Raw genomic sequence first — 25093 nt, 5'->3', positions numbered from 1 at the left:
ATGGTGGGGTCCTCTCCTTCCTGGAAGCCGAGGGGCCCGCCGGGGCAGTAACCTGGAGGGGCTGGGCTCCGTCTCAGCCCTGGGGCCAGCTCCTGGCCCGCGTGAGCCTTCTGTCTGCCTGTGAGCAAAGACGCGTCTTGTGGCAAATCCAGGGAGGAAACCATCGCCCACCTCAGTTTCCTCATCTGCATGACCCTCTTCCGTCCCCCAAACCTTCAACGCCTTCATCTTGCACTAGGAGAGGGGTCACATGGCCTGGAGACCCTGACTGCTGGGCTGGGTGGCAGCTCGGCGACGTCTCTGCCAGCAGCGCCTCTGGACTGTGAAGGCGGGGACCGCCATCTGGGCAGGGTCCTCGTCTGAGTGTCCACCGTGCGACCAGAGCAGGGAGTCAGCTGGGCGAGCATGGAGTTGTCAGTTACTTTGAGATAGCTGAGGTTTCAGGCCTTTCTGGGGAGGAGTGGGGTGTGCGATCTCAGCCCAGGGTCCAGTGAGTGTCCAGTGTGGGTTTGTTGAGTGACTAAAGGACCGCACGTGCTCACGGCCCTTTCAGACCAGCCTGACGCTGGAGTGTAGACCTAAGGGCCTCCAGGTGGTGCGGGAGAGAAGGGAGCCCTCGGATACGTGTGGGCGATGGCGCATCAAAGGGGACCTCGTGCGGAGTGAGTGGGGCATCGCCCATCCCCAGTCACCCCGTTCTTTTCCCTGCACAGGGGGTGCAGACGTCCTCATGGAGGCTTGCTGTGGAGATGGACATCGAATGGCCACTCAGTACAAGGACTGCTCATTGCCATACATCTCGGACTCCAAGGAATGCAGGTACGTTTGTCAGTGGCCACCATGGGACCAGGATGGCGTTCCACAGGAGAAAGCGTGGGGAGGAAGGGACAGTGTGTGCCAGACCCCCCGAGAGGTCGGGTATCGATCTGCCCAGGCTGTGGGAGGTGCGGTGGGCAGGCGACCCCGGCCTCCCTCCTCTGTGCTCCCACTGTCCCCAGAGGGGACTCGGCTCACCCACCCCGTGCTGTCCTCTGATTGTCCAGGCGTCTGTCCCCTTTGCTGGGCTGCAAGCCCGAAGATCTGGGAGTGTAGCTCCCTCTGCACAGCTGGGCACAGTGGCCAAGTCAGTTTCCTCGTAAGGAAAAGCGGGTGATGAGGTCACATGACTGGAGGTGCTTTGCCAATAGAAGTGTGGACTGCCTTCAGACCCCAAAGCCGCAGATCAGCCAGGCCAGAGCAGAGTCCTCCAGGCAGTTGCCCACCTTACACAATAGCCAACATCTGGGCTGAGTATTTTTCTTTCCCTAAGTTGGCTCAAGCTCCCTCAAAGTTCTGGGAGAATATAAGCTTAGAATAAGTGACGAAGATATGGGATATTGCTCGTCATCATAAAAGTAATTATAAAAATAACGGCAAGCTTTTAGGAAGCACCCACTTTGCACTGTGCATTCGATGCACGCGATCTCATTTAACCCTACTGTTACCCCCATTTTACAGACGGGGAAACTGAGCTTTCCACAGTCCCCACAGCTGGCAGGTGCTGGCATCAGGGTTTGGACCCAGATCTGCTTGCCTGGGGAGCAGAGGTCGGAGAGGCGAGGGGATGAAGGCATGCCATCAGCTGCCATCGGTTCATTTCTCTGCCTCTGTCCGGAGGCTAAGCGGCTTTGCCGCGGGGCGCTGTGGGCTGCTGGGTGGAGAGCTGCCGCGGGAAGGATGTGTGGGAAGGCTCTCGCGCCCCATCCTGGACTTTGCATCTATGTTGGCATCTAGAGCGGCATGCTGCCGGCCAGCAGTGACGAGGATGTAAATCTCCGTTTAAGAATTCTTGAAAAATCAAAGACTTACAGACCTAACAGGAAAGAGAAAGCAGGATACGTGGGTTGATTGAATTGATAAGGAGGCCACGAAGTTGGGATTCATGGAATGTCGGATGCGTGAGAGCTGGGACTCTGGCTCCCGAGCGTGGCTCGGTGCTGAAAGGTCGGAGGGCCTGCCGGCAGTTCTGGAGCGGAGCTGGGAGCCCAATCCAGGGGGTTCTGTTTACAGACTGAGCCGCGACCCGGGCTGGGTTTCTGGCTGTGCGACCTGAGCCAGCTCAGAGCCTCAGTTTCCCCAAGTATAAAAGGAGGACCCCACTACCTTCCTTTCAGGGTTGTGATAATGATCAGAGGTAAGGGAAGAAGCACAAAACCCAAGCCCTTCCTCTCCCCATCCCTGAGGCCTCTGTGTGGGCCCGGCACACAGTAGGGCTGCAGCCAGCTTTTGTTTTCATTGTAATAAAACACACGTTAACAAATTCTACCGTCTTACCCATGCATAAGTACACAATTCAATAACTTCCCACTGTTGTATGACCCCACCATCCATTTCCGGAACTTGCTCATCTCCCCAAACTAAAACTCTGTCCCCATTAAACACAACTCCCCCGACTCCCACCCCAGCCCCTGGCACCCACCATCCGACTTCCTGTCTCTGAATTTGACCCTCCAGGTCCCTCATCTGAGTGGAATCACACAGTATTTGTGTTTCCCTGGTTCGTTTCATTCAGCGTGGCGTCCTCGAAGCTCCATCCGTGTTGTAGCGTGCACCAGGAATTCCTTTTCAAGGCTGAATAATATTCCACTGTATGCGTAGACCACGTTTTGCTTATGTGCTGCGCTGAACATGGGTGTGCAAATATTTGTTTGGGCCACTCTTTTTAATTCTTTTGGGCGTATACCCAGAAGTGGGATTGCCGGGTCATATGGTAATTCTAGTCATCGTTTTTTGAAGAACCTCTAGACAGTTTTCCGTGGCAGCTGTACCGAGTTTCATCCCCACCAACAGAGCACGAGGACTCCGATTTCTCCACATCCTCTCCAATACTTGCTGCTTTCTATTCAGCTAATATTTTTTTGAATGGATGGGCGCACGCATGCGTAGCTGGTTGCTCTCCCTGACAGTTTACTCAAGTGCTTGTTATTTGAAAGCACGAGTGAATTATGCAGTAGCACCGGCCAGACGAACCCAGTTCTGGAACACATGGAAGCTGGGAGCAGAGCCCCCCAGGGTGGAGGTGGGGGGAGGACAGGCTGGAGGCTGCTGCCCAGGGCCGGAGGCGGCCTGGCTGGCAGGGCGCGGAGGCCAAGTGGGCCCACCCTCAGGACAGGCGCAGCCCTGGTGGCTCCTTCTGCCCTTGCTGGCTTTGGCTGAAGCCAGGGTTATTTTGGGTCTGGTGGGAGCCACACCTGTGACTCACACCTCCTGCCTGCCTGCTGGCTGGCAGGGCTGCCGTCTGTCACTCTGGCCTTGGGCGAGCCACTCTACCTCTCTGGAGCTATTTCCTCTGAGTCTGGAAAATGGAGATGAGTGTTGAGACGCATTCACCTTGGTGAGGGATGAGAGGGTCTGGCCCCGAGTCAGCAATCAGCTGTTCTTGATTCGTAAACAAGCGGGAACATTTTGCGGGTGAGACTCGGAGCTCAGAGAGGGGAATCGGGGCTCTGGTGGCACAGCTGGGTCTCCTGACACCATCTTGGGCTCGGTCTTTCTAACTAGACACTTATTGAGCACCTTCTGTATGCCAGGCATTCTGTGTGTGTCTTTATGTGTCTGTGGGTGAGTGGAGGTGGGTCGAGGAGGGGGGGGAGACACCCAAAGGTGGCAGAGCTCCCATCCCGAGGGGCTGCTGCTCCCAGGCCCTGTGCACGGCCTGGCGCCCCCCGCCCCCGCGCCCCGGGGATTCTCGGCCCCCGGCCCAGCGAGCCCCCCTCCGCCTGCAGGATGATGCAGGAGCTGTGCTGCCGCAACCAGCTAGAGGAGCTGCTCTGCGCCGCCGGGATCAACCTGGCCAGCGAGGGAGACGGCTGCCCCGCCCCACACGGCGACAACGCCAGCCTCGCAGCCATGTTCGTGAAGGTGAGCATCTGCGCCCCCGACGGCAGGCCCCGGGCCCCTCCCAGCTCAGCAGCCACTGTCCATTAGCAGGGGGCCTCGGGGGCTCTCCGCCTGTGCCCCAGCTCCATGCCCCCTTTCCTTTGAGAAGCAGGGGGTGCCCAGCCCAGGAGGGAGGAGGGACCACTGAGGTCTCCTCGTCTCCTCCATTTTAATCAGTAAACCCCAGACCACACCCCGGGCTCAGTCCGGCACTAGGGAGGCAAGGAGGGGGTGACTAGCCCCGCCCTGGGCGCCTCCAGTCCTGAGGCTTCGAGTAGGAACCCAGGGGCCAGAGCAGGGCTTACCTGGGCCCAGGCCCCCCAGAACCCTCTTCTCGGTTCAAGCTATGTACCCTGCCCCGCTCAGGAGGCCCGCAAGCTTCTCTGCCCTCTGGGGCTAGTTGGAGCCCAGAGCTCAGAAAGGGCCCCCACTAAGGCCTCTGATAGCATGACCTCTGTAGCCACCCTAGAAGAGAAAACTGAGGTTCAGGGAGGCTCACGTTCCAAAGTGTCTGGGGGTATCTGGTGAGGCAGAGCTTGAAGTGGGGTCCATCAGGCCTAGGGAGAGTCCTGCACTGCAGATAAGCTTTGAGTAAATGATGTAATCCATCGTGGGACCCAGGTCCTGGCCAGGTCACTCAGGGTCCCCACCATGGTGGCCGGCGTGCATCTGCACGTGGGTGTGGGGAAGCCCCCGACAGCGCCCCAGGTCTGAAACCACATGGACACTAACAAGGTATCCAGGCCGCCCCTCCCTTGCCACCTCCGGAGGGGAGAAAGCAGGCCGGCCGGGGCTCAGGGTTGGAAAGCATCCTGGTCGGCGGGGTTTCCACTGGGGGTGCCAGATGACGAAAGGGAAGTTCCTGGAAGAAAGATGCCCTTTTCTCAGAGGGGGGGCGCCGGAGCCGTTCCAGGGAGTCGGGGTCGGAGCGAAGTTTGGGTGGCGTGAGGGGCTCTGTGGGTTCTTTTCTGGGGAGTCTGTCTCTGTGCAGATTCGGGTGTGAGGGGAGATCCCCACGTGAGGAATTGGGGGTCCAGTGTCCCTCTGCCCACCCTCAGGCGTCGTGCCCTTCTGTGGGAGGAGGCAGCTGACACCTGAGCCGGGCAGGGCAGGGTAGTGTGCTGGGGGGTGGGGGGTCCTGGGGCTGGGCCCTTGGGCATTTAGTGACTGCCTCCAGGGCAAGGCGGGGCTCTGCAGACACTGTCTGCCCGGGTAGCTCTGGCCGAATCTCCAGACTTAAGAGAAAGGGAGGTATGGGAACAGCATGCATGGGGCATTCTAATGGGATGGGAATGGACAGCGCTGGCAAAGAGTAATGGGTGTTCCCGGGAAGGGTAACTCGTGTCCCACAAGGTGACGAGGTAGCTAAGGCTCTGCTCTTTCTGGCAGCTGAGGTTGAGGCATGAGCAGAATGAGAGACCCACCAACCTCCGCAGAAGCAGAAGCAGAAGCAGAGCCTTGCCTCCCGGCTCCTGCTGTGGACCTTTTGGAAAGTCCTGGGCTCTTCTTAGGATAATAAGGACTGAAAGGGTTTTTCCTACGTCAGGGTGAATATCGTGAGGATTCTGATATGACTTTTGGGAACACTGGGGTCCAGGTGACAGGCAGAGACTCTGTCCCTCGCTTGGTGACTTGTCTTGAAGTTCTTGTGTTTTTTAAATGCATGATGCCACCCTGCCGCCCTGGGCACAGTAGAGAAGCCTTAGACCATGCGAGGGGAATGGAGCATAGGCGGCTCTTCTGTGACCCCGACAGGGTCCCTCTCTGGGCCCCTCTTCCTGGAATTGTGTCACTGGGCAGGGCAGGGGTCTTGAGGGGGGCAGGCAGGTGCTGTGGAGCACAGGCCGGTGCCAGCTCTTTTAAGATTCCTTTCAAACCCAGGACTTGTGCGGCTGGGGGGCAGCTCACCTCGCTATTCACCACCCACATTTAGGAGAGATCGTTAGGTCAAGCACATGTCGTCGCTGTCCAGGGTGAGTGGGCACGGGGGCTCCGGCCTGTGGGGCCCCGCCGTGTTGCGTGTCTGACTTCCTTCCTGGGGTCTTCACCTGTGTTTACAGAGATGCTGCCATTGCTGCCTGCTGGGGAGGGCGGCCCAGGCCCAAGGCCAGAGCTGCGAGTACAACCTCATGGTTGGCTACCAGTGTGGGCTGGTGTTCCGGGCGTGCTGTGTCAAGGGCCAGGAGACCACAGACTTCGCCCCCGCAGACATCGGGGACCTCCAAGAAACAGGTAATGTCCCTTCTCCCTTCCCTCTTGGGCAGTATATTAATCAGGGTTATCCAGAGAAACAGAACAGAGAGAGAGAGAGAGAGAGAGAGAGAGAGAGAGAGAGAGAGGAGCTGGCTCACGTAGTTGTGGGGCTGGCAGTCTGCACAGCGGGCCAGCGGGCCAGGGAGATCCGTCTACCTCGTTCATCTTTCACCTGGCCCACCACAGTATGCTTTACTCGAAGTCTGTTTATTGGAATGTTAGTCTCATCTAAAAAATACTGTCTCAGCGATTTCCAGACTATTGTTTGACCAAATATCTGGGTACCGTGGCCCAACCAAGTTGACACATAAAATTCACTGCCACAGGCCATGTGGGCGCAGATGTCTATAATTGCCTTAGCTCAACGCAGACAGACTCCAGTTGTCAGAGCAGCTTCATGTTTGTCACCTCGTCTGAGAGCTGCTGCCCCAGAGCGAGATGAGGGCTTAGAATCCGGGATCCGACAAACCAGGTTCACACCCCTGTCCTAACCGCTCTCTTCGGCACACTTACTCATCCAGGCCTTACGTCACGGGGTCCCGCGTCATGAGGTTGCTGGGAGGATGAGGGTCAAATGCTGGGGGCAGGGCCTGGCTCTCTGAACGTTTGCCCATCACAGTTCTTCCCTGCCCCTTCGACAGCCCTGGGCCGCGTGGGTGGCTGGCCTTGCCCTTGGTTCACGGGTGAGGACCTGATGCTCGAGGTCCCGTGGGCGACATACAGAGGAGGGAGAACTGGCCTTCTGCCTCCTGGCCAGTGTCCTCTCTCTCCATCTGGAGCCGATGATATGCAGACGAGAGGCCAGGGGGTACCGCTCGTTAATGGCGGGCTCTTTCAAATAATAGACACTTATTCAGCAAAGGGGCAAGTGACCCCAGGAGCAGCTTCTCGAGAGCTCCCAGCTGTGTGTCCACCAGTTCTGCTTCTCTGCCCTCCATGTGTCCGAAGCCAGATAAATCCTGAAGCCTTGGGACATGGTTCAGGAAGCTCCTCGGTCGTCTGATGATCTCTTACGCAATGGCTTCCTGTGCCGTGGTGGAAATAGCCCTGGAGAATTTCAGGAGTCTGCTTTGCCCCGAGCTTGCCACGTGACCCTCGCTTCTCACTCCGAGCTCCGTCCCCCCTCTGCTAAAAATGGGCGAGGGGCAGGAAGGGGTTAGGAAGGAATTGCTGGGGGACCCGTGGCCCCTAAGTCAGGTCCGCCATCATCGCTATGGCTTTACGGGCCCCGCGGCTTCAGGGTTTAGGTCAAAAGGACCGGTCTTTCATCTTTTTGTGTTTAATTTCTCATTTCCAGGGCCTCATGGACGCCATGGGGCCGATTTCCAATATCTCCGTGGTGGAGAAGGATTGGAACCACATTCCGACCCCTTCCCTGACTTTCGAAATCACATGACACTTGAACTTGAAGCGAAGCACAGCACTTCGTCCTGGTGGAGAGTGTCTCCTGCGCCGCGGGGAGGTTTCTGATGCTGCGTCTGGTGTTGCTCTCGCTCTCTGGGCTTCTCTGCTGCTCCAGATGTTTCTCCTCCGTCTTTCCTCTGCTTCCGCTCTCGCCCCAGACTTTCCTCAGAGGCTCCGCGAGGCCTTCTCCTCACGCGGTCACAGCCGTGCCTTCCCCCCGCACACTCACCTGGGTGGCGGGCCCACGCACGGGGCCCACAGGCCGGCACTGGCCTGCGACCAGATAACTGCGGCATCGTGGGTAAACTTTTAGAACCTTCTGTGAGCATTCGAGAGAGTCACTTCTGTCCATTGACTCTAAATTTAAAAATCAAGGCTCGTATGCCTATTTTCTTAGTTTTTCTAATACTTTGTTTTTATTATATGTTATCAAATTATCGATCCAAGACTGGGGAAAGAACCCTGTTCCTTTCCCGTGGGGAGTTTGGGGAGACCTGTGCTGGGCGCGTCTCGGATATTCGCATTCTACAGATGAGGAGGCGTGCAGGTTTGGGGTTCATTTTCTAGCAGAAACGGTGGCCTTCCCAGGCCAGGCTAGCCGGCTCCCCCAGAACGCCATGGGAATCTGGGTGACCTCATCACCCGGGTGATAAATAGTTCCTCACGAGTCCTCCTGGCCTCGTCACCATGAGCCCTCTGCAGGGTGAGGTCTGGACGCCCTGGCTTTTGCTTAGTTCCTCCCCAGGGGAAAGTTCTTTGAATTGTTGAGAGACCCTCACCATATTGTAATAGCCCCTGAGGAAGAAAGCATCGTGCATAGCTAGTATATCGAATTTTATAGCAGAATTACTCACGTGTTTCGTCGTAACCGTGGTTACTTTTCCACTGTGCATGTGTGATACGCTCTTGGAAGATACAGAAACGTGGGCAGAAGAGGAAGTAGACGGGGAGATGAACCCCGCTCCCGTTAGACCCCATTTCCTCTCAGGCGTTTTTCTGTGTCTTTTTTGCTCCGTGCTTTTCCCCACTCAGCATGGTTGTCATTGCCACCGAATCATGATTGACTTGTGATCGCTGTCATTCTGTCAGTGGAAGAATCCTCGACATCAGACGACTTGATTTTCAAGTATTTCTAGAGATTCTTCCCACCCTTGGCTGTGTCCTAGTTAAAAGGGCTAATCTGTTTCTTTTACGCCAGGATGATTAGTGGAATCTCGCCCTGTTAAGTTAGGGCCCCTGACCTCACTGGGTCTCTCTCCCGTTGGCCCGGTGCATTTTCTGTCAGGAGTGGGGGCCTGGTCTGTGTGCGTGCTCACACACCTTTCTTGAATGAATCAAGTGAGTGAATATTGATGACTGGCACGAGATTGAGCTTTGCAGGCAAAGCTGTGGAAAATAAATGTATTCATTTTCTGGGGCTGCTGTAACAAAATGCCACAGCACGGGGCCTGAAACCACAGACGTGTGTCCTCACAGTCTGGAGGTGAGAGTCTGGATTGAGGTGTTGGCAGGGCTGGCTCCTTCTCAGCCTGCGAGGACAGATCTATCCCAGGCCTGTCCACCAGCGTCCGGTGGCACCCGCATTCCTTGTCTTGTAGATTGCGTCTTCTTCCTGTTTCTTCATGTCCCTTTTCCGACGTGTGTCTGTCGCTGTGTCCAAGTTCCTCCTTTTTATAAGGACACAGTGACATTGGGTTCGGGCTCACCTTAATGACCTCTCCTTACCTTGATAATCTGCAAAGGTCCGTCTCCACAGTGACGTCACATTCACGGGTGCTGGGGATGAGGACTTCAGCATCTTCTGGGGGAACACAATCTAACCCACAGAAGCACTCAGCATTAAGTTGATGATTGCAGGCCCTGGTGCCAAGGCTGTTTCTGTTGTAATAGATCTTTTAGAGATTCAAGGACATTTACGAGTGCGAGTCTATTTTTTAAAAGGATGAGATGAGTAGTGAGCTATTAGAAGGTGTACGAGTGGGTGTTATGGCCAGATGTTTATGAGGAGAGAAAATATTCGGAGGGTCCTCTGAGGGAAGATGGGGCGCTGCGTGTGGGTAAATGTCTTTGCCCGTGTCGCCCCTTAGCTAAGATCTCCGAGATGGAGGAGGAGCAAGAGGACCCATACCTGAATGACCGCTGTCGAGGTGAGTCGCCGCCAGTTCCTCCCAGGGCCCATCTGGTGGTTAACGAGGCCGAGAGGAGTCGGGCTTCTCCCTGGGAGTGTGACTCAGGGTCCCTAGGGAGCTGCCCTTTGGCTGGGAGCCAACTGCAAGTCCCTCTGTCCTCAGGGCGCCACTGGACTCCTTGTCCCCACGCCCCTCCTCGCTGGGCCTGGTGGGCTCAGGGAAGGGGCCGTGTGTGATGCTCGTGTTCAGAATGCCCCCCGCCCAAGCGTCCACCGGAGCGTGACCCTGTTCTCAGGCTCTGAGCCATGAATACCAGCTTCCCCAAAAGCTGAGACCCCTCGGGGGTGGGGTGAGGGTTATGTGACTGTCTTGGAGCCCACCTGTGCCATTGGTCACGTCCATTTGCAAATTTAGAGGGAGTAGGGCCTCCTTGCAGGTTTGTTTTTCATAAGATAAACTCTGTTTCTCTTTCATGGAACATTCCAGCGTGTCTAGACTGGCAGGTCTGCACACAGGTTCATTCAGCAGCTTGCCCTGTGGTTGAGGTGTTAATTAGGGAGCCAGTTTAATCGCCAACGATGTCGTCTGTGTACAGTGACAGTCGACGCAGAGGCCTGGGAGAGGGGGCAGGGCAGAGAGCCCCAGAAACCCTGGAATCCTCTCCGAGGGGCGTGGGAGGGTCTTCCGGGGGGAGAGGATGACTGGTTTGTCGTGGCTGAGGGTGAGTTAGCCAGGAAGGTAACACCAAAAGGGAATTTGGGGCGTTGGGAGTGGAGACCCAGAGGGACGGAGGAGGAGGCTGGAGGTGTGGGCGCGGCCTGGCAGGCTCGGGCCCCCAGTCCGACCGTACCCCATAGGAGCTCTAGCCGGGAGAGGCCCATCCTGCTGACTGCCCTGCAGAAAGCATGCTCAGGGCTGCTCCTGGGGTCTCCGCGGGAAGTAGGGGTGCTGTGAAGGCCGCAGTGGGCTCTGAGCGGGGGGAGCCCGCCCTTCTCTGTCCGTCCGCCCTGAGGACGTTTCCTCGGCCTGGCCCAACGGAACTGGACAAACAAAAGATCTGTGGTCTGCACCGGGCCGCCGGCTCACGTGTGCCCTGATTGCAGGTGGCGGGCCCTGCAAACAGCAGTGCCGGGACACGGGCGAGGAGGTCGTCTGCTCGTGCTTCGTGGGCTACCAGCTGCTGCCGGACGGCGTCTCCTGCGAAGGTAAAGGTCACCGTGCTCCGGGGACAGCGGGACGGCCGGTGGCTGCGCTCAGGAGCTCTGCCTGCACTTGACATCCAGGCGGGGCCCCGTCATAGGTGAACGAGGGCCCAGGATCGGCTCTCTGGTGCACCCTGGAGTTTGCGCCACATGTTGTCATGAGACAAGGGCCGGGTTTGGGGTCTGACGGGGCTCTGCGTCCAGGACCTGCTGGGCCCCGGGCACGTCCCGGAGCCTCTCTGTGAGAGAGGGAGGTGGAGGAAGGGGATAGCCCCTTGTAGGGGTTGTAGGGGTCACGTGACTCCAGTCTACCTGGCACGTGCTTAGCGGGAGCCCAGAAGATCTGAAACTTAGTGGGGGAGAGAAACCGCCACTTTGATGCCGTGGCAAGTGCCCGGGTCTCACGGCCACGGCCACGGTGCGTGGGCACGTGCTGGGTGCGGGGAACCCATCCGCTCTGCCTGCTGGCACACTCCCTCTGGCAAAGCATTGTCCCTGCTGTGACTCTTGTGTCTGTCCCTCCTAGATACCAACGAATGCATCGCGGGCAGCCACAATTGTCGGCTTGGAGAGACCTGTATCAACACGGTGGGCTCTTTCCGCTGCCAGAGGGACAGCAGCTGCGGGACTGGCTATGAGCTCACGGAGCACAATGACTGCAAAGGTAAAACCCTCACCTCTCTGCGAGTGGGTGTGAGGTGGGAAGGGCGGCCTGGGCGCCACCGCGCCCCTTCGTGGGCCACCCGGGGCGCTGGCCAAAGCTTAGTGAAGAGTTAGCTCTTCTACCTGTATGATGAGTTAATGACAGTCAGGGGTGACTTGGGCTTTGTGAAAATGCTCAGAACGTGATCATTTCAAAACAAGGCCAGGGATGAATCTCGGGTGTTCACATGTGCTCGTTACCAAAAAAATTATATTTTGCACGACAGCTGCCTTCCATCTAATTCCAGGCTTCCTTGAAGTTCAAAGCCCCCATCCGCCACATAAAAACATGAATTTCTGGCTGCAGGCCTTCCCCCGCCAAGCCATAGATGTTATTTGGCAGAGAAGGCTTTGATGAGGATCTGTTAGAACATAGCTTTCTGCTGAGGGTTTCCAGCCCTTCAGATGACAAACCACTTGTGTAAAAATGTCGGTTGAATTATGAGGGTGGCTCAAAAGCCAGGCACGCCCTCCTGACGTCAGAGGGCTTTGGACGAGCTCGGCCCGCTCCACCCCTGCAGACTCGCTGGGTGGTTTGGACTTGAGAGCCCAGAGGCCTGGCCAACAGAGTGTACACTTTTGAACACTTGACAGCCATGAACTTCAAGGGAAGGGCAGCCAACACTGGCATTGTGACAGTCACCATTGTTAATATTTGTAAGATTGTGACAACTTCAGAATGAACGACTTTATAGAGACAGTGTTTATTGCCACAAAGATCATTGCTTTATGATCTCAACAAAATATGTGCTTAGTCTAAAATGAAAAGAAAAAAAAAAACCCAACAGCCACACATTGCCAGGAAAATGCCTGGTTATTTATTATATAACAGAAAGTTTGTCTCATAAGAGCCTTGGGGGGACTGTTTGGCTAACGCAGGCCCCTTTTTTGTACGTGACCTCCCTGTTGAAATGTTTTGGGTTATAGTCTGAGTAATGAGCATTTAAAATAAAAACTTTCTTGTGATGTTAAAGTGTTGTAAGATGCTTCTGGCAGGACTCTTGCTAACAATTTCCTTTTTTTATGATGTACCAGATATTGACGAATGTGAGAGTGGTATTCATAACTGCCTCCCCGATTTTATCTGTCAGAATACTCTGGGATCCTTTCGCTGCAGACCCAAGCTACAGTGCAAGAGCGGCTTTATACAAGATGCTCTAGGCAACTGTATTGGTAAGGTGCCGCCGCCAGGGCCGGTGGGGTCTGCCAGGTGGGGCACACGACCCAGCGATGGGCCCCTCTAGAATATGGGGGCGCTGCACAGTGTGTAGAACAGAGGTCGGCGAGCTGTGGGCCTGGTGGTCTCTGTTACATCTATTCACCTCTGCCGGTGTAGCCCGAGAGCAACCACAGATACATCAACCAGTGGTCAGGGCCGTGTCCCAATAAAACTTGATTTACCAAAGCTGTCTGCAGGCTGGGTTTGGCCTCGGGGCAATGGTTGAGCATCCCGAAAGAACTTGCGTTTTGGAGTCAGAGATACCTGGTTTTGAACTGAGTGACCTAATGAAATTGACTTATTTCCTCTGAGCCTCGAGTTCCTCCTCTATAAGAGGAGAATAATGATATCCGGCTTATGGGCTTGAGGTAAGGATTAAACAGGTGATTGTGAAGTGCCAGGAACATTAAAAATGATTTTAAAAAATAATATGTATCAGGAATCGAATTCATAGAGACAGAGTAAAAGGTGGGTGCCAGGGAGCAGTTAGTGTTGAAGGCACGGAGTTTCATTTGGGGAACATAAAAAAGTTCCGGGGATGGATGGTGGCGATGGTTGCACAGCAGTGTGAGTGTACTTAACGCCACTCAGTCTGTACACTTAAAAATGGTTAAAACGGTAAATTTTATGTTACGTCTATTTGACCACAATAAAAGAACGCTGCGTTGCTATCAGGAAGATCGACGTCAGATGAAACAGAGTCCCATGGGAACTTAGAAGAAATAGGAGGTCTGGGTACGACCGCTCAGCTTGGAGAGGCAGCGTGGGTGGGTCAGGGGCGAGGGAGCCGGGTGGCCGGTGGTGTCACCTGCTCTAGAAACAGCAGGCGACTCTCCTTTCTTCTCCAGTCGCCCAGGTTAACCACCGGGCTGGTCACAATTTGCATTTGGCATTTGAGCCCAGATCTGCTGGCCTGCCCTTGTTGTCCGCTCAGCAGAAACTTCTGGGTTAAGGTCAGAAAGACTTCTGAGCTGCAGATGCCAGAAATCACAACCCACCCTCCCTGTGGCTGCCCCAGTCTCCCCCACCCGTCAAAGGGAGCAAGGGGCCGCGAGTTGCTGCCTTATTTACGCCTCATCCACTCTCAGATAAATCTGTGTTGATCTTTGATTTGAAATCGGAGATCACCCCAAGATATTTAAAGACAAATAGAATAGCGCCCCCTTAGGCAGGGGCCTCCCCTGACCCCAACCCCAGTCCTAAAGCTCCCCTTTCGTCCTGTGGAGGAGGCATCTGAGCTGTGGGGGCCTCAGCTGGCCCCTCGCCAGCCTCCTGCCAGCTGGGCTTTCGTCACTCGGGGGCCAGTGAGCAGGAAGCCGCAGGCCGGCATGGGGGAGGGTCCTGCCCGCACTTGCCGTGCGAGGCGGGGGGCTCCACGGCGGAGGCCGGCATCTGCCGTGGGTGGAAACCCTGACTCATGGCAAAATCAGCCCAATTTCCAAAAAGCGGCAGCATTGGCACGTCCCGACTGAGCCCGGTTTTCCTTCCATGGGGTGCGGCACTGTCCGAGGGAGGCACGAGAGCAGTGGCAAGGGACAGTCCCCCTCAGCGTCCCGCCCTGGGAGCCCGGGCCTCAGCTGACCGCTCTGCTCAGTGGCGTCCTCATCTCAACACGAGGGGTGTCCTTTAGTGCGTACGGAACTCCTTTCATCCAAGTTCAAGATTCTTTTCAATTATTATTTTTTTTAATTTCGAAAGTTACATACACTTAAGTTACCAAAAAGCAAACGGAACCCAAGTGCAGAGAGGCGCTGGCCCCCGCCCGCCCCCGCCCGCGTGTCTGCACCTTCTCGGCTGCTGCTCCCTCGAGACTTCGTTTTTTTATGAAAACGGGGCCAGACGGTTCTGTCAGGTTTCGCCCCACACCTGACGATGCGTTTGCATATCGTTCTATGTCGGTACCTTCACGTCGTCTTTGTAAAAATGCATCGTCCAAAGCAACTCTTTCCGAGGAGAAACTGTGTCACGATAGCATGATCGTCGCAGGGTCATTTCAGGGAGAGGGCAGGTCCCCTCATGTGCAGGAGCCCGGTGTCTGCCGCTTGCATACCTCTGCCGACGGCACGCTCACTCCCCCAGTTCAGCCTGGTCAGTGGTGGGAGGCTCAGACCTCACGTGTAGCCAGAGCGTGCCTTCCTGGGGCCCCACGAGCCTGTCGGACCCCCCTCCCTGCCACGCGGCCGACAGCCCTGGAGCCGCAGAGCTCTGTCTCCCAGGGAGGGGGCCTCGTTCCTTATTGCAGAGCAGAGAATGTTCTTGACCTTGAGGTTCGGTGGCCGAGGCCCTTGAGACCCACGTCTCCGTCGGCTTTCTCTTTCTTTTCCTTGCAGTCCGCTCCCCGTGTCCACCGTCGCCCTTTCTGCCTAGAGAGGACGGGGGAATGGGCCGGTGCTGGCTTCCCGGGGACGGTCACAGGTCCTGGGGCAGTGAAGGGGTCCCGTGGTGTCACCCCCGCATGCCACAGGGTCCGCGTTGCGGCCATACACAATACATCAGAGCGGGCTGGGCTCCAGTCAGTGTTATTCACAAGAACAGGCCACGGGCTGCTGGGCTGGGTCGCGGCGCACTGCGGTTTGCCGACCCGCCTGACGTAGGGCCCTCGACCTGCGGGGAGGCAGGAGCCCCCGGTGCTACGCCCGTGTGGGCCACAACTCCAGCCTCATGCTGGGGAGTTTCCTGTTTATGAAACGCAGACAGTAATCTTAGCCCAGCTGCAGAGGTCAAGGGCAGCGATGGACGTAAAAGGCTTTGTAAACTGTAAAGTTCGAGGCTGGTGTAAGAAGCCCGGCTGTCATCAGGGGAGGGAGTCGGGCCGGCTCGTCTGTCAGGAGGGTGGGCTTGGCTGGGACGGGAGGAGAACAAGCTGATCCCTCTTTTTGCCTTCAGCTCAGGGGTCCTCTACCGTCACTCTCCTCTTTGCTCCCCGCCCCCCAAATGCTTTGTAAGTGCCTGAATAGGTGACTCTTAAAAGTGTGGGCCCCTTTAGACGTCTCCCCCAGGAGGAAGTTCAGTCTTTGAGTTTGGGCACTGATTTGAGCGTGAGGAGTGAGCAGATGTGTAACCTTCTTCTTGTTCATTGAGTGTCCCCCACTTGCTGGGCGTGTGTTCATCACAAGTGAACGTCCCACGGTCCCCGTGTCGGGGGCGTGTCCAGTCAGGCGGGGAGACCACTGTGCTGTGAACTTGGAGCCAGCGGCCCTTCCTGCTGGACCCGAGTCAGCACAGGCCCCGAGGAGCCCAGATGGGGGTGGGCAGACAAGGGAGATGGCTTCCTAGGCAGGGACCGTGTGGATAAAGGCACAGAGGGGGGACCTGAGTGGCCTGTCCAGGAGCTGTAGGTGTGTAGTCAGGGCTGGAGACTGGGCCGTGGGAGGGGCTGGCCAGAGTGAGGCCAGGGGCCGGGTGGGGCCAGGCCCGTCACCGAGGAGCTCAGAACCTCGCCAGGGCAGTCGTGCTGGCAGCGAGGAGACAGCCACGTCTGTCCCCCTTAGCCTCACGCCCTGCTCAGGGACGACGCACCACATACTGTGTGACGCGCGTGAGCACAGCTGGCACCAAGTCACCATGCCCAGCGTGTGGGATTCAGAAGGGACTTGGTGGTGGCAGCACCTGAAGGCCAGGCAGGCGGCTTCAAACCCAGTGCAAGATGGAGGCATCGAAGGTTTTGGGGGCCAGAAGAGGGTCAGGAGGGCTCGCGTTTAAGGTGGTGTGCGCTGGTGAAGTCTAGGAGCCAGGCAGGAGGCCGCTGCCTGGTCCAGGGCCTCGTCACACCCGTCTGGTTTTGTGAAGAGGGCAGAAGAGAAGTGGGGACCCTCTGGAGCCCCGGTCATCGGGGGTGGGGAAGCCTTCCGCATTTAACCACGTGTCCTCTGTCTTTCCCGCTGTAGATATCAATGAGTGTCTAAGCATCAGCCCCACGTGCCCCGTGGGGCACACGTGCATCAACACGGAGGGCTCCTACACGTGCCAGAAGAACGTGCCCAACTGCGGCCGCGGCTACCATCTCAACGACGAGGGAACTCGCTGTGTCGGTGGGTGTTAAAAAGGAAAACCACCCGAAGGGGACCTCCCTCTTCGCTCCTAGCACGACCCTCCCTTCTCCGGAAGGAGAGAGGGGATCCCCAGAGCGAGGCCGTTTCCACCTGTCCATCTGTCCGTCTGTCCCATGGCTGGTCCCCATGCATGGGCCTTTATCGTCTTGCCTGGACCATTGCAGTAAAGCCCAACCCGCCCGCTGCCTCCGGCCTTGTCCCCTCCGCTCTGCCCAGGCGTCCTGAGCCAAAAGCTCGCTCGTCCCTCCATGCTCACAGCCCCCCTCGGTGACATCAGAGGACAGATGCAATTCAGTCATCCTGAGCTGGCCCCAACGCCACACACCTTCTAATCCAGATGAAATGGGGCGCGCTGCCCCCCGCGGAAGCCCCGCCCGTTCCTCTGGGTTTTCGCTCCTGCTGCTCCCGCTGCCCACCCGCTCTCACTCTCCCTTGGGGCCAGGGCGGAGGCTTTTGCACCCAGCCTGCCGAGACCCCTGCCGGCCGCAAGGGGCCTTCCTCCCCACCTCCCCCGGTCACTCGCCGGGCACTTCCTGCCTTAACTAAGGTCACTGGCTGCCGGCCAGAGCGGGAGTCCCCTGAGGGAAGGGGCTGCCCCCGGGCCAGCTGTCTCCCCACAGTGGGTGTGCCATGGAGTCGACTCGAAGAATAAACGACGCTGCTTTGTCAGTATACGTTTTAGTTTGCTCGGTCCTCTAGGAAAAAACACACACACATGCACGCTAAAGTTTTTTTTTTTGGTTTTATGTTTTCAGCGAGGCAACCCTTGGTTGGCCTCACAGATTGCAAGGACCTTATCAACTTAAAATCCCTTATTTTTTATTTTTTACACCTACAGCACCTGGTCTTCCTAGGTGGTCTCCCATCCGAGTAGTCACCAGGCCCGACCCTGCTTAGCGTCCGAGATCAGACGGGCTTGTTCAGGGTGGCGTGGCTGTAGACACACTAAACGTTTTGCCCTGTCTTTCTTTCCTTTTTGCAAGATGTGGATGAGTGTTCACCGCCCTCTGAGCCCTGTGGGTCTGGCCACCTCTGTGTGAACTCCCCTGGAAGTTTCCGCTGTGAGTGCAAGGCTGGCTACTATTTCGACGGCATCAGCAGGACGTGTGTGGGTATGTGGCTGTCCCCATAGGCCTTGGGGGGCCCAGCCGGGTAGCACCAAAGAGAAAACCAGCCTGTTGCATCCGAAGCGACCCTGACCTGCCCCTCACTTCAGAAAACCCTGCGTGCAGGCAGACCCAGAGCACGTCCTGGTTCCACTCTGCTGCCGGCCAGGCCGTGGGCTAGTGTCCCCTGCACCCCCACCCCCATACGGCAGGCACTCTGCTTGACCGAAGGCCTCCAAGTGTTTATGGGGCTCCAGCCCACTCTACAAATGCCCCAAAGATGAGCGATCCCCAGAGCTGGGCGCGTAGCCCAGGGCAGCGAGAACCAAAGACGGGGCCAGGCTCTGCGGGCCCAGTGGCCGTCCCCGAACTAGGCTGGCACCTGCCCCTGCCCCTGCCCCGCCCATCCCATGGACCCTCCCTGGGACCTGAGGTGGAGAGCTTGGAGAGTGGCACATGCACAGATGTGCCCTCGAGGAAGGAGCACGAGGCTGGCTCAGTGACTTGCCTTGTTCTGGGGACAAGTCCCTTTGCTGCTCAGCTCTGAGAACTGAGGCTGTGGGACATGCGGGGGGCAGGCAGCGGAGTGGTGCCTGGGGGGAGGACGGCGCCCCTGAACCCCACTCGCCCCCCGCTGTGTTTCAGATGTCAACGAGTGCCGCCGCTACCCCGGGCGCCTCTGCGGCCACAAGTGCGAGAACACGCCCGGCTCCTACTTCTGTAGCTGCGCCGCCGGCTTCCGGCTCTCGGCCGACAGCCGGTCCTGTGAGGGTGAGTGGCCGGTGGCAGGGCAGCCTGTTGGGGACCGACCCACGTTCGTTCCCCAGGCGCATGTCAAATGACGTTGGTGGGGGACGTGCCTGTGAAAGGCTGCGTGTCAGAGATGGCGGCTCCCCGGTTTCTCCTGGGTCCTCGGGGGCCCGATGACACCTGCCCGTCCTGGCGGCTGAAGGAGCCGCATGGGATCATGGTTGAGAGTGAGGTCTGGAGATCTCAGACCCAGCACTCAGTCCCGTGACCTTGGAGATCGGCTGGCCTCACCTGCCCCGGTGGCCTCACAGAGGAAATGGGGTTCAGACAGATTTTATTTAGGCTACTACAGTATGGGAGAGAGACTCCCCAGTGTAAATTCATCTCAGCTCCACCAAGACAAAAGGAGGGGGGCTTTTTAAAATTCTGGGGTGTGCTCAGGAAAAGCACCGATGGATGTTAAGGGATGGTCCGTGTGAGTCAGCCAGCTGTGTCTGCTAACTGGCTCCCACCTTCCCCAGAGCCTGGGAGGTGGGGGGCCTGCCCTTCTCGATGAGATGATTACATTTCAAAAGCATGTTTCCTGGTTCTTGAGAGAGATATCCCTGGGCTCAAGAAGGTGCATCTCAAAGGGACAAAGACAGGATTCACATTTGCAAGTTTTCTAAAGGAAATGCTTCAAATTACAAGAGAAGCCAGGGCCTATAGTCACGTGGGAGCTGGAAGGCATAGGAAGTTCTTTTGGCAGAGTTGCGTGTTCTCAGGGCAGTATTTTAAGGGGTCTGGGTCCTCGCCCTAAGGACGTGGCCCTGAGCAGAAAAAGGCTCTTCATGTGCAGGGTGGGGGTTGGATGAAGTCACAGGTGCTGAAAGTCTCGGGTTCTCAGATGAGATAGACTGAGACGAGGTGAGCAATGTATTCAGCACAGGGTTTGGCACATAGTAGGTGCTCAGCGGATGTCATGTCTCCTATGGGGTTAGGTTCCGAGGTCAGCAGAAACTGAGAGCTTAGACAGCCCTTGGCGATTCCTGACGTCGCCCATCAAGCCCTGTTCTGTGCCGTGCGGTGCTCGGGGTGGCTGATGGAGCCAGACTCAGGATGGGCAGGTCATCAAATTCCGCGTCAGGAAGGCTGGGGTCACAAAAGTCCTGTCTGCCATGTACAGTGTGCATGATACTCAGACTGGATGGTGGACAGCGTAACGGGCTCCTGGGCACTAGGCTTCTCCTGGGATGCTGGGATTTGTCCCCAAGAAGCAGACCCAACACATATACATCAGCAAGGAACAAGATTCACGTGTTGGGGTTCCTCAGGCCTGGGTTCAAGTTCCAGCAGTCATTTTTATGGCCTTGAAGAAGTAACTCAACGTTTCTGGGCCTTGGTGTCCTTATTTGTAAAATGGGGACATTAAGACCCACCTCGTAGAGGGTCATGAGGATGAGATCAGATGAAGCAGGTGAAGAGCTTATCACATGCCCAGTGTGAGGTGGAGTGCTGGCCAGACAGAGACCCGTTGGCTGGTGTCACTGTTGTTATTATTCATGGCCCGCGCTGTTCCCGGCCACCACTGAGTGACTGAGAGGTAGGCATCATATCTGCGTTAGTGGGCAACGTTGTGGAAGCAAAGCCAGGGCCTGTCCAGCCTTGCCCTGTTACTCCTCCAAGCATTTACTAAGCACCCCGCGCCCAAGCGTAGCAAGAACATGGTTCCTGCCCTCAGGGAGTGTCGCTGGGATGTGGGCAGAGGTAAGAGGTGATCAGGGGCAGCCTGGCCGGGCGTGCGGGGGCTGCAGGGATGAACGTGAGGTGAGGAGCTGATGGATGTTCTCTCCCGCTCACCCCGCCTGCCCCGCTAAGAATTAGCGGAGAAGAAATGTGAGGAAAGACTTCTAGGCCAGAGACTAGAAAACTTTTTTTCTAAAAGCCACATGGCAGGTATTTTGGGCTTCGCCAGCCGCAGATTTTTATAACCACTCGACTCTGCTATTGTAGGGCACAAGCAGCTACAGACCCAGGTGAATGCATGAGCGTGGCCATGTGCCAATAAAGCTTTATTTACAAAAATAAGTAGTGGGCTGGATGTGTGCCGATCCCTGCTGTCCAGGGAACAGATGCACAAGAGCCCAGCATTGCGATGCCCGTTGGGTCCCGAGCATTGGCCTAGTTGGTATCGGCGTGTCCGCTGGGTCTCTCAGGGCCTCCCTCATCTGCAGGGGACGTGATCGGATTCCCATTTGAGAACTAGAACTAACTCCGGTAGCCCGATAGTGGCCGGTTTGCAAGGAACCGAGGCTGGAGGCCATCACCGTCGTCCTCATGGGACATGGCAAGGCTTGAAGCGGGCAGCGGCAGGGATGGAGAGAGTCCAGGTCCATCGGCCATGGGGGGCTGGTGGCGGGGGGCCTCTCTCCCTCGGGGCAACCGGCCCTGCGCTCTGGGACTCCACCTCTCCGTGTGTGTTAACTTGAGGGAATTGTCGTGTTCGTGACGCTGCTGGGGATGTGGGACTCGGCTCTGAGCCGTGACCCCCGGGGACTCTGTCTTTCAGACGTGAATGAGTGTGACAGCAGCCCCTGTAGCCAGGAGTGCGCCAACGTCTATGGCTCCTACCAGTGCTACTGCCGCCGAGGCTACCAGCTCAGCGACGTGGACGGGGTCACCTGCGAAGGTGAGGGGACAGCACCCTGCACCCCTTCTACTTCACGCCCTTCCAGGCTGGAGGGTGGTTTGTGTTTTTCTTCTGAGATTCATTTTTGTACACCGAACCCACCATTGAGAATGAGGTTCAAAAAGGGTCAAAGCCACTCACCAGGTTTTTCTTTGATAAACACAGCAGTGGCGGTCACTGTATGTGCTGGGACCCTGAGCAGGGCTTGGCGGTGGTTGGTGTGTGCCCCAGGGGTGGGAGGGGCCTCCAGGGCCACCCACATCGCAGACTCGCAGCCTCTGGCCCTTGGAAAGCCCTCACTGGCCCAGGCACGGGGTTTCACCCCACTCACCAGGTTGTCGGAAGATGAAGCCAGGTGGCAGCTCAGAAGTGCTTCGTACAGCGTCTGGCACAGCCAGGTGCTTAAACAGCAACTGTTAAGATTATTGCTCTTTGCACGTGAGGGCTGTTTTTCATTCACGCAGTTGTAATAACGAGCACTGGGGCTGTGCTCGTAGCCGTGGGCGCCTGTTCTGTGTGTCATTCTGAAGCCCTCGGCCTGTCCCCTCTGCTCAGCTCCCCGTTCCGCCTCCTTCCCCCACACATGCACACCTCACCCTGTGAACGTGCTGCGTGGCCTTAGGCTAGGCCCTCCCTCTCTGGGCCTCAGGTTCCCCTTTCGACATGGTGGTCTCTGAGGTGGCCCCAGCCCCAGCACTTTGAGGCCCCCCGTGCCCAGCTGGCCCTGTGTGGCTGCCCTCCCAGGCCCTAGCCCTGCCCACTGGGCGCCATGGCCCGGCCGGGTCCGCGCGGGATGCTGAGGGTGGACTTTGTTGTCACAGACATCGACGAGTGCGCCCTGCCCACCGGGGGCCACATCTGCTCCTACCGCTGCATCAACGTCCCTGGAAGCTTCCAGTGCAGCTGCCCCTCATCCGGATACAGGCTGGCCCCCAACGGCCGCAACTGCCAAGGTGAGCGTGGCGGGGCTCCCCGGGTCGCTCAGGCCGTGCTTGGGGCTCTGCAGTGTTGGGGGCTGAGGCCAGGCAGCCCCCCAGCAGGGGGGATGTGCTTCCTGGACCCTGGGCCCGCACCCCAGGCAGGGCGCATTTGGGAGGGGGAGGGGAGGCCTCTGCGTCTGAGGTGTGTCCTGGGGTCCACGCATACCCTGCCCTCCCACACCTGCCCCGCCCCCAGCACCCCATCCTCAGGGAGTTCCGAGCCCTCTCATCTGTCCCTCGGCGTGCCTGAGGGGGGCTGGAACAGGGCCTGGCAGCCTTTAGGAAGATGCCCACCAAGAAGGAAACAAAGTCTATGCCCCACAGACCGCATTCCACAGCATAGTGCTACTTGTTCAGTCTTTCACTCAGTCACTCAGCAAACCCTTGCTGTGGGCCAGGCCCTGCCAGGTGTTAAGGGCAAACAGTGAGCAGAAGGTGGACGCCTCTGTGCCAAGGTGCTGATCCCTGCCCAGGCACAGGGAGGGCGTGGTCTGGTGTGTGACAACCTGGCGGGGGGGTGTCTCTATCTGTGGACACTATGGCTGTGAGGGTCTCACTGGGGCCAGGAGTAGGCCCTGGCATGGGCTAAATGAGGGGGCCACTCGCCCCCCATATCTAGGCTGTTGCGTCCCGTGACCGTGCGTTTGGTGACTGCAAGGGGTGCCGGCTGGACATTTGGGAGTGAGTGGTGGCATTGTTCCCTCACCTCCAGGAACAGCCCCGCGAGCTGAATCTCAGAGGTCAGCCTGTCCAGCCCCTGCCTTGTGGGCCCCCACACGGGGCTGGCGACCCAGAGGCTCCAGAGTCCTCGGGTTCTGCAGATGTCATTTCTGGTCCTGAAGAAAGTGACTTTGGTCTGAGGTGGCAGCCGCAGCGTTCCCTGGGAGCGACCTGCCCAGCAGCTCAGAACTCTGGGTGCAAGTTGCTGTTTTCACCTTTCTCACGGAGCAGAGGACTTGCCTGCTTCTGGCCTGGCCCCTCACTGCTCCCTGGGGTCCTGCCAGACGTGGCAAAACACATTCCTCAGCTGGGCCTCGGAGATCAGGAGCGTTGTTTTGGCTCCGAGGTCAGGCATGTGGCACTTCTCCACAGATGCCTCCTGGCTCGGGGACTTCCCTCTGAACCCCATTTAGCTGCTCCAGAGGGTTGTGGGAGGCAGATGGCTCCCCATGTTCAGGGTCCAGCCCCAGACACAGGGCACGACCTAGAATCTCATTAAACTTGTTTCTTCATCTGTCACATGGGGCTCGTAGCTTCCTCCCTGTCCCTACTTGGATGTCATGAGCCATACGCGAGGTGAGGGCGACGAACCTCAAGAGCTGTGGCGAGGTGCTGGCTGGTTAGAGCATGGACTTGGGTGCCAGCCTCCCAGGGTTCAAAGCTTGGTTCCGCCACTTGCAAAATGCGTGGCCATAGACATGTCACCGAAGCTCTGTAGCGCCTCTCTAAAACAGTACTGGTCTCACCGAACTGTTAGGGGAATTAAGAGGCTCATTTGACACCCTTCCAGGGCCATCAGAGCGGTTCGTCATCGTGGCCACGCTCATTGCGAGACTGTGAATAATAAGTGAGCACTTACACTCTCTGAGTGTAAACGTCCTAGAAATGAAACAGCTGGCACAGGGCGCGGTTCCAGGGAGCAGCCACGGAGGGCAGGGATGGCCGCTGCCCACCCCGCCCCTGGCCGGCGGGAGGCCTGAGCACCCCGTCCGCGGGCGAGGTCTGCTCGGGTGGCCTCGGCCTTCACCGTGCTGCCTCGGGGTCTCTCGCAGACATCGACGAGTGCGTGACCGGCACCCACAACTGCTCCACCAACGAGACCTGCTTCAACGTCCAGGGCGGCTTCCGCTGCCTGGCCTTCGAGTGCCCAGAGAACTACCGCCGCTCCGCAGACACGTAAGTCCCTCGGCCCGCGCCCGTCTGTCTGCGTCGACCCCCCTGGGGGCCCACGGAGGTCTCAGAACCTCGAGGCCCCTGAACGCCAGCAAGAGTGGTCTTAGAAACCGAGGAGGTGACTTGAGGCCGACGGTCAGCGCGCCTCCTCTCAGACCAGCCTGTGCCTGGGGCCCGGCGGGAACGCCAGGCTTCTGGTTCCCCAGTGTGGACACAGATGTCAGGTGTGCTCTGACTCGGGTGACAGTAGTGAGGACTCCAGGGGCCGATGTGACCCGTTGGGGTGTCGTTATTTGGTGAACCCACCTAAAAGCCAGGTTCTGTCTAGCCTAGTGACTGTAGAAAAGCAGGGAAGATTCCATGTCCTCAGTTTGAAGCCGTGTGTCCACACATCACCGTGAGCTCCCCCACTCCCAGGCCACCAGGATATCTGCTGGGGTGTCGAGGACCCGCCTTCCCCAGGGAGCAATGAGGACCCTTGGGTCTCACCACAACGTCCCACCAAGCCTCATTTGGCACCACTGTCAGTCACTTGAAGAAAAGCCCCATGGTGGGGGCTAGTCGGAGCCATGGACACCTGACCCCTCCCTCTGAATAACCCCTGGAAATTCTGAAAGCTAGCACACAGCCAGGCTGACCGTGTGACTCGGCCTTGACCTTGAGTCTGCTCCTCCCGTCAGGGGGTCGGCACCTCCTTGGACAGTGCACCGGGCCCCATACTCTTGCTCATCCCAGGGGCTCTGGCTCCTGGTTCTGGCCTGGCCACCAGCTTGTCGAACCCCGGAGCGGGGGATGCTCAGACGTCCTTGGTCTCCCG

At 57.7% G+C, this 25093-nt stretch overlaps 1 protein-coding gene across 2 annotated transcripts in view; it reads left to right on the top strand.

Moving 5' to 3' along the window:
* FBLN1 (fibulin 1) overlaps nt 1–25093 on the top strand; it is a 69934-nt gene that overhangs the window by 12901 nt on the left and 31940 nt on the right. For both annotated transcript variants that reach the window (XM_039863192.1, XM_039863193.1), the window contains exons 2-14: nt 714–819; nt 3765–3900; nt 5979–6150; nt 9663–9722; nt 10808–10909; nt 11433–11570; nt 12644–12781; nt 16715–16858; nt 17863–17991; nt 18631–18756; nt 21284–21403; nt 22225–22356; nt 24156–24279. In XM_039863192.1, coding sequence (XP_039719126.1) covers nt 714–819; nt 3765–3900; nt 5979–6150; nt 9663–9722; nt 10808–10909; nt 11433–11570; nt 12644–12781; nt 16715–16858; nt 17863–17991; nt 18631–18756; nt 21284–21403; nt 22225–22356; nt 24156–24279 — 1627 coding nt within the window. The remainder of the gene's footprint in view (nt 1–713; nt 820–3764; nt 3901–5978; nt 6151–9662; nt 9723–10807; nt 10910–11432; nt 11571–12643; nt 12782–16714; nt 16859–17862; nt 17992–18630; nt 18757–21283; nt 21404–22224; nt 22357–24155; nt 24280–25093) is intronic.

This window comes from Pteropus medius, unplaced genomic scaffold, assembly GCF_902729225.1.
Source record: "Pteropus medius unplaced genomic scaffold, Ma_sr-lr_union100, whole genome shotgun sequence".
NCBI lineage: Eukaryota > Metazoa > Chordata > Mammalia > Chiroptera > Pteropodidae > Pteropus > Pteropus medius.
Note: the sequence above shows the minus strand (reverse complement) of the source record. Positions and strands in the feature narration are given on the sequence as shown.